Source organism: Ammodytes marinus (genome assembly GCF_949987685.1).
Source record: "Ammodytes marinus genome assembly, chromosome: 7".
NCBI classification, from domain to species: Eukaryota; Metazoa; Chordata; class Actinopteri; order Uranoscopiformes; family Ammodytidae; genus Ammodytes; species Ammodytes marinus.
Window position 1 is genome coordinate 5647005 of NC_137211.1, and position 8427 is coordinate 5655431.

General features: G+C 40.5%; 1 protein-coding gene across 5 annotated transcripts in view; it reads right to left on the bottom strand.

Annotated features, from left to right (window-relative positions):
- The window catches only part of plekhg5b (pleckstrin homology domain containing, family G (with RhoGef domain) member 5b), a gene marked incomplete at its 3' end in the record, with an annotated part of 80772 nt that extends 73415 nt beyond the window's left edge, over positions 1 to 7357 (bottom strand). For all 5 annotated transcript variants that reach the window (XM_080031191.1, XM_080031189.1, XM_080031188.1 and 2 more), the window contains exon 1: positions 6562 to 7357. In XM_080031191.1, the coding sequence (XP_079887317.1) occupies positions 6562 to 6643 (82 nt within the window). In that variant the 5' untranslated portion in view covers positions 6644 to 7357. The remainder of the gene's footprint in view (positions 1 to 6561) is intronic.
- Positions 7358 to 8427: the final 1070 nt, after the last annotated feature.

Sequence of the window (8427 nt, forward strand, 5' to 3'; positions counted from 1 at the left end):
CAGAATTGCTGACTCCACCTTTAAAAAAAGCTGATGCACTGCTATTACGCATCTAAAATGGGAGAAGAAGAAGAAATACTGTGAGAATGTCAGTGCACCAGCCGGGGGAAGGGAGGGACGTTGTCACACACACACACACACACACACACACACAACGACCCACATGTCCAATTTTGGGATAAGAAATTAGAGGGTAGGATAGGAGCCGGTTTGCTGCTCAGCTCTGGGCTTTGCAGACATATGGAAATAATCTGAAGCAGCTTTGAGCACACGGCTTCCCTTTTAATGAAGAGAGCAGAGTCGTGCTGCATGTGAACTGGGCTGCAGACACACACACACACACACACACACACACACACACACACACACACACACACACACACACACACACACACACACACACACACACACACACACACACACACACACACACACACACACACACACACACACACACACACACACACACACACACACACACACACACACACACACACACACACACACACACACACACAGAGAGGCCAATTTCCACCTACTGCAGAAACAAAGAGGGAAGTAAAAGGAGATGTGAGACAGTCTCGCTTTCATCATTATCCATCAGATCACCTTTTAATAAAGACGGGCTTTTTTTAGACACTGCAAAGGCCAGAATGTACCAGCTTCCATTATGGCACAGGTGCTGCCAATCAAATGTATTCTGATCTGATCTCGCATAAAAAAACATTTCAGTTATGAAAAGATATATATTTTAAATTATTAAAATCCTTTCACAGGCTACGTCATGCCTCTCAGTAAACTGAACTTCATGTGTACAATCAGTTGAGTGTACCTTTTAAATAACCAATCATTTGTTATCACCCCTGTATGGGTCGTTTTCATCCCACATAAAATGAAAGAAAAAATATGTTAGTTACACTAGAGCTCTAATGGTCAGATTCAAGGCATTCATGTCTCAACAGCAGCACACTCCTGAACACAAGCCATCACCCTCTGATGCCAACTGTGCCTTTTGGTGCCCCAAACTTGTTTTTGTGCCCAGCGTGAATGAACTGGCTTTTCCATAGCAATCACACGCACTAGAGTATTAATGGTGTGCTGCCTGAGAATTTAGTGTGAGAGCGAGCGGTTGCAGTACGAAAAACGACTGTAAATGAGCCTGTTGGGAGTGAGTGTGTGTGTGTGTGTGTGTGTGTGTGTGTGTGTGTGTGTGTGTGTGTGTGTGTGTGTGTGTGTGTGCTGCACTGCGGGAGGAAAAAGTGTGTGAGCCAGAGTGTTGACACAGGGAGTGCAGTTGGAGGCTTGTGCGTGTCCATGTGCAGAAGGTTTGGGGTTATATTTAGCAAGGTGGCCCATCAAACGGGCCGACTGGGTTAACCCTTCACCGGCAAAGCTAAGAATAGGAGTGGTTCAAGACTGTGTGGTCTCTATCTTAGACGCAGTCATAAGACGTTTGTGCCTGGTTATGTATTAATCTGCAAAACTAACAATTATTGGTATATTAGTATAACAGATGTATTTTAATGTTTATTTGAATAATCACAAACACTCTTATATATCGACCATCGGAACATTGCTGTTAAAAAAAAGGGTGTGCAGAAATATCCCCACCAAGTGAATTACTGTGAGACTTTTATGTAACTGTCCATCCTTCAAACCAGCTGTTGACAAATACAAAGAGGCATTCTGCTACTTGCTGATATAGGAATAATCCCGTAATTGAAACAATCTGGATCAAATTGCAGTGGGAGGGCTGCCTTTTAGGAGACAATAACAGTCAACAACGGGAATCAAAAACACTTCTTATTTCCCTGCAAGTACAGTTATTGTCTATGGGGGAAGGCTGCAATAGGCATAAACAGTCATTTAGACAGGGTGGAGGGTTAGAAATGTGGAAAGACAGATTCAGAGATGAACAAGTGCCATTAAGTTAAAGAAGGTGCGTGTGTGTGTGTGTGTGTGTGTGTGTGTGTGTGTGTGTGTGTCCTTAAATAGCCCTTCTAATTATGAAGAGCAGAACCAAACAGTTTGTGTATTTATTTACAACATGGGTTCTGAACTGTAACAGACAATTAAGGTGTGTATTTTTTCTCTCCATTACATTGGTCAGACTTCAATCTAGATGGTAAGATAAACACTGACCATTGACACAGTACACAGGCCGAAAACTAGGTTAAAGTGATTCTGTACGCACACAAAATGATAATGCAAAGCAGAAGCCTGACAGTTGGCCCTCTGTTGATGATGCAAAACAGCAAAGCAGGGCGAGCTGACGACAGAGAAGACCCCTCAGGGCAAAAAAATTATCTGTACGTCATCTGAAATTTGAAGCCAGGGCACATATCGACTGTTTTGAAGCAACGTCCCTGCAACAATCACAATAACAGCCATACAACAGGTGCTGAAAATGAGGGTCATATGAAGTCAAGAAGGGCATTCAAGAACAGTAGTAGTAACAGTCTCACTTGCTGGTAAAATATTGGTCATTTGCAATGGATTCTGGGAGTCCTTTGTAGAGAAAACAGGATGATGGGAAAAGGTACGTGGGGAGGAACCGGCCTCCAGCTGTGAGCACGTTTTATGACCTCATCATCTGTGACTCAAAACAGTCAAATGTGACACTGTGGTGACAATGTGGAAGGCTAAGCTGCTTGTTATGCTGTGTACATACTACATACTGATATTCACCTGTGTTAAAGGTGAAGTAAGCTATTTATTTTTGTTAATATAAGTGTTAAATCGCAAATAAACTTTTCGGGGATCCCACTATTGATAACCAATCAGAAGAAAGAACGCTACAAACCGGCACCTGTCTCACTGCCGGTGCACGTGCAGAGCGACAATTGTGAATGTGTATGCGTTTACAATGGCAGAGCAGGTAAGAATCCCTCACAATGTCTGTTTTGATGGTTTTTATCATGTTTTATCTGAACCTTTAAGTTAGCCAAAGCTGCATTAAAGGAACATCGGCTCCACTCTAATATCTGTCCCAAAAATTGAAGAGACTGGAAATTGCCTAAGAGACTCTCTACATCAGTGCTTGATTTGTTTTCCTTTTACATTATGCAACACACACATGAACAAAAACAAGCTGAATATCAAAGGATGACCAGTATTTACTGTGGTTCACATTAAAGGCAAACTTGCAATCTGTAAGCAGTTTTTGAGACCAAAAAAAGCACAAACAAACAAAATTACCACTGGAGTCATGAAAAACATTTTACAGTGCCTGGTGTGTTGGCAACACCGAATGCCGTGCGGGGATTTTTTTATAAAAACAAATAATAAAGGTTGATGTCTGGCAAAAGAAATTTCGGGATGAGTTTTTGCAACATCGCATGTGAAGCCGGGACAATTATTCTTTAGTAGTTTGGAGATGAGAGAGAAAAACGTTAAAAAAGAGAGAGAGGATCTGTGACCTGAAGCGACATCAGGAAAAGAGAGAGAGGATCTGTGACCTGAAGCGACATCAGGAAAAGGCAGAAGTGCAGAAAAGAGAAAAGGAAATTACTATCGGGCAAGAAAAACAGAACAATGGAAAGAGAGTCTGTAGAAGGAAGTTTGAACTGTAACAAGCCACGAGCCAGGCAGAAATCACTCTCTCTTTCGCTGACACACACACATTTGTACGGCTATACTTGTGAGGACATTCATTGATATAATGCATTCCATAGCCCCTTACCCTAATCCTAGTCCCAACCCTGACATTAACCCCCTAACCCAAACCTAGTTCATACCTGAACCTTAAAACCTAGTTTTAACCCTCAAATAGCTCTTTAAAAAGGTATTTCCCAAAGTGAAAACTGGCCAAAATGTCCTCCTTTTACAAAAATGTCCTCACTCCTAAGCTCTAAAACTGAAATTGGTTCAAAAGTAGTTGTACAACTACACATACAAACGCAAGCCTGCACACACACACATGCCAGCATACACAAAACAAACACACACACACACACACACACACACACAGACAAATGTCCCGTCTGGCTCGGCTGTTGCAGCAGGAAGACTAAACACTCACTCCAAATGTTCCTGTTAGAGCTCTGCAGATTTTTCACATTAAAATTCACACAATTCTACCAAAGAAAACTAGCTCACTCCACGGTCCATTGATTGTCTGTTCTAGAGGTTTCAATCATATCACATGAGACCTTATTTAACCCCACGTGAACCTGCACTGTCTATAGGTTAACTCCCCCAAATGATGAGGTAATGTGATGAGATCCAAAATCACCAGAGCTGCTACAACATGGACCAAGTAGTGGTGAGACTGTTCCTTCAATCACTGACTACTGTTCCAAAATGAAACTCATCTTTTTTTTCCCCAAATGGGCCAGAAACCATTAAAGAAAATGGAAATTGTAACATCTATCCTTCCTTGCAAAGTCTATGGCCTGATGAAGATCGTTTTATATGATTGACAGCTAAAGTACTGAGCATATCTCCTTAGCTTTCAACCAGAAGTCCTTAAAGTGCTAAGAACAAATTCATACATTTGAACATCTACTACTACTCCATTCAAACTCCATCTGCTGATGAAGACCATGTGATATATGATCAACAGCTCCACAACTCCACAACAGCTACTGAACGGACCTCGTTGGTGAGATTATAGGCTTGACATTGGCATTAACCTTCAATCCCCATTATCCGAATAATAGATAATACACATAATATTGTGACACAAACATATCAGTGCATTTAATGACAAATGTAAAACTGTTAAAATAACCAAAATCATAAAACCCTGAACTGAAGCCAGAGCGGCCTGCTAGCTTTCTACAGATGCTGGACATTTGTAGAAAGCGACATTTTAACATCCTAATCGTTTCATCAAAGAGTAAAGCACACGGATTTATAGTCAGACCCTCTTTTGTTTTTTCGTCTGTGGTGGACGGGAGAGACCAGACGAGACATCTGCTCCCAGATTAGACCAGCAGTGTGTTTAAAACAGCCGGTTTAAGAACTCCAATAGCCTGGAACATTGAAGGGCTCCAGACTCAACCAATTAACGCTGCTTAACTTTAACTTAACTCCTTGCTGCTGCTGCTTACTATACGCATACTGTAAATGCATTTCCTTGTGAACTGCCAGCCCTAGATATACATCACCTCTAAAAAAATCACAAGAGACAGCCAAGAATTTGAGACTGCTTTGGTGTGTTAATCTAATCCAATCTAGTTAGTTTTGAATTTTCAACTATTTTGATAATTCTTGAACTTTGGATGTAATATTAAGGTAATTGTGTGTCTCTCGGTGTGTGCGTATGTCCACGTTGGATTCAAAAAATGTTGTTGGTCAATTTGTGGTAGAGATGATATGTTTGTCTGTATGTTTGGTTGTTTCTGTTCCCACATGTATAGGTGACTGTACAATGATAATAAGGGCTATCTTATCTTCTCTCTTATCTCACCTGGGAATACAGATCTCTTCTCATTGTTTGAGTGATGTATTTTTGTACATGGTCCCAGACACACATAACGATTTAAAGAAAATGAATGATTAGGTCAAGAAGAAAAAAATTCCCAAAATTCCCTGGTTCCAACTTATTAAACTTGAACAATAGTCTCACATGACTCTGTCTAAGTCCATTTAAATATGTCTGCTTTGAATTGTGGGAAAATTGCAATGGCCGTACGTCATAACATTTCAGATTGCATATTAATTATAAAGAAGAGATAATTGTTAGTTGCATCCCCTGGAAAAGTCTGAGCATTAACATTCACTCTGATCTAATTTATGAGTTGGAAAAGGGAGAGGAGCACAGATGGGGAAAAACCGCAATAAATAGCATTGTTTGGCAGAAGATTCACAAGTGGTCATATATATCATGTTAATACTGAGTTGTCTGAAGGCTCTTTATCATTGAGATCAGAGTGTACTGTGGGGCTTACTGTCCTGTCTGACTAAAAATACATCTAAACTCCTGGGATAATTGCTCAGGTCACTTGCCAAATCCATGCCATTAAAGGTGCACTATGTAACTTTGGGTGTGTCAGAGAAGTGAACATGTTCTAAAGGTATATTCTCATAAGTGAATAAACAAAACTTTCCTCACGGGGAAAATTGGATCCACGGAACACTGTTTGAAGTTAGAAAGCTACCTGAAAAGTTACTGTTTGACGGCAGCACGGCCCACAGATTTGTCAACAAACCTATTTTCTCATCTTGTGTTTGGTTCCAGGTGCCTCAAAAATAATTTAGTTTTTCACCGAGATGATAGAATTATTCAATACTAATATGTAGAGAAAAATATGTTTTGTAAACTAACCTCAGGCTCTGCGCATGTAAACAAATTCCCCCTCTCCCATGAAACTGCATAGTGCACCTTTAACTTTGATGACTGTAGGGGGAAAAAGCATGTAACAAAAGATGTGGTCAAATTCATATGGAGTGAACTACAGTAGCCAACACAGAACAAAACATTCAGGTGAGTCATGTTAAGATGCTGCTGACTTCTCCAAAGGCTTGTCAGAGTAAACTGCTGACAGCTGAATTTAATATGGAAAGAAAGGGCTCATCAACAATATAGCATGACTTCACGATTTTTTTTTTACTTACTGATTCGTAATCGGAGACCAAGCCAGCTCCTTGGTGGCGATTTGTGAAGAACTGAATTCATGGTCCACTTGTTCGGCACCATCTGTGCATGCAATCCTTCGTGGAGGAAGAAAAAAAAATTCCCTTGCAGAAAAGACACGACCAGCTCCTCGCAGGTATAAGCTGCTGTCTGTCTTTCTGTCTGTCTGTCTGTCTGTCTGGAGGGGGCTCAATGCAAAATCACCCAAAGCAGTTAATAAATGTGCAAGTATATTTCTCTATGGCATTCTCATTTTATTCTCATGTCTGCTATTGTGACGAAAAAAAAAACAGTGCGCTCAAGCCTCGTCTAATATCTCTGGTCTGGTCTGGTCTGTGGCGAGCGAGCACCACACACAATAAGCTCAATGCAACTCACTCACACACCGGGGCTGAATGCACGGAAAATACTGGCAACAACAAAAAAAACGCATCCCGAAAAGTTAACAGTGACTGGTCTAATAAGCAGTGAGATAGAAAGCTGCAATAGGCTAAGTCAGACGCCCCGGCTAAGCTGGAAATAACCTGTTGCTGTCTGACTGTGCACACATGCGAGAAAAGAAAAAAAAGGAAAAATCTCCTCGTAGTCAAACGAAAACGTCTCTTTGGTGGAGCTCGGAAAGCGGGATTAGGTTGGAGAAAATACCTAGGCTCTCCCCAAAGGCTTTTAAAGCGGTAGTTCCATTTGGTTTAGTAATGTCTATCCACTTGAAGTCAAGGCGCTACTGAAGTCTGTTGAACATGCATATTGTCGTGTGTGTCCGTGTCTCGCCGTCCTCCCCGCTCCAAACCATCGGGCTGCTGCTCTCCTCCATTCATTCACACAAACCTGGATCCACAAAGACCCCTCAATGCACTTTGTCTCTCTCAAGTGGCGCAGTGTGTCCGCTAGAGGCGCGCTAGAGAGAGACACAGACACACACAAGACGTTTCCATTCAACAGCACGCGTACGCACACACACAGACACACGCACACACTCGCACGGTACACACACACACATACACAATGAACAGAGCAGGGGTGCGTGCATCCAGTTTAATGACAACTAGGACTAAAATTAAAGGCCAAGGTTATTAATTTTTGGAGCATGAACAATACAGGGTTCTAAGTAGGCCTACAGCTTAAGACAAGTTAGATTTAAGACTGTTGAGACATTTTTAATGCCACACTCAAATGAAATGAAAGACCATTTTTTACAGAAAGCAAAGCTGTAGAGAGAAACCACATCATTTACTTTTGGTTAGGCCTGGACACTCTAGGATACAATATGATTTATTGGGTCCAGTGAAAAAGCAAGAGGATTTACTTTTATGAATAAATAAATAAATATTTCTCACATAAATGTCTGTTTGATGTTCATCTAAAATCCATTTGTAAATCATAAAAAAATAATTTAAATAGATGTTACCAATTATTTTGAGGTTTTAAATTGCAATGACAAAATATGTAAAAACAAAGATGAATCAAATCCTTCTCTCCATGTCTTAGCAAACGAGTAAATCATTATTTTTAACTCAGTGGAACGTTCAGTCTAAAACAGTTATTTTCAAACATAAACTGCAAATGTTTTTAATAACATGCATATAGGTAGTGAAATAAATTCTCCCTGCATTTTAAATTAAAGTTATTCTATAGGCTAAGTAGTAGGTTAGGAACCTGGGAATATATACACTGCTATCAAAGTGACATTAAAGGCCATTAAATGGGTCTTACTTTATTACCCAATCAGATGCTGTGTTTTGATATTGGGTCATAAAATCTAGTTTTAAGACATTTCTACAAGTCTGTGAATCTGATTACCAAAAAGCAAAACTGGGGTTGTTAACAATACACATAAAGCATGAGAA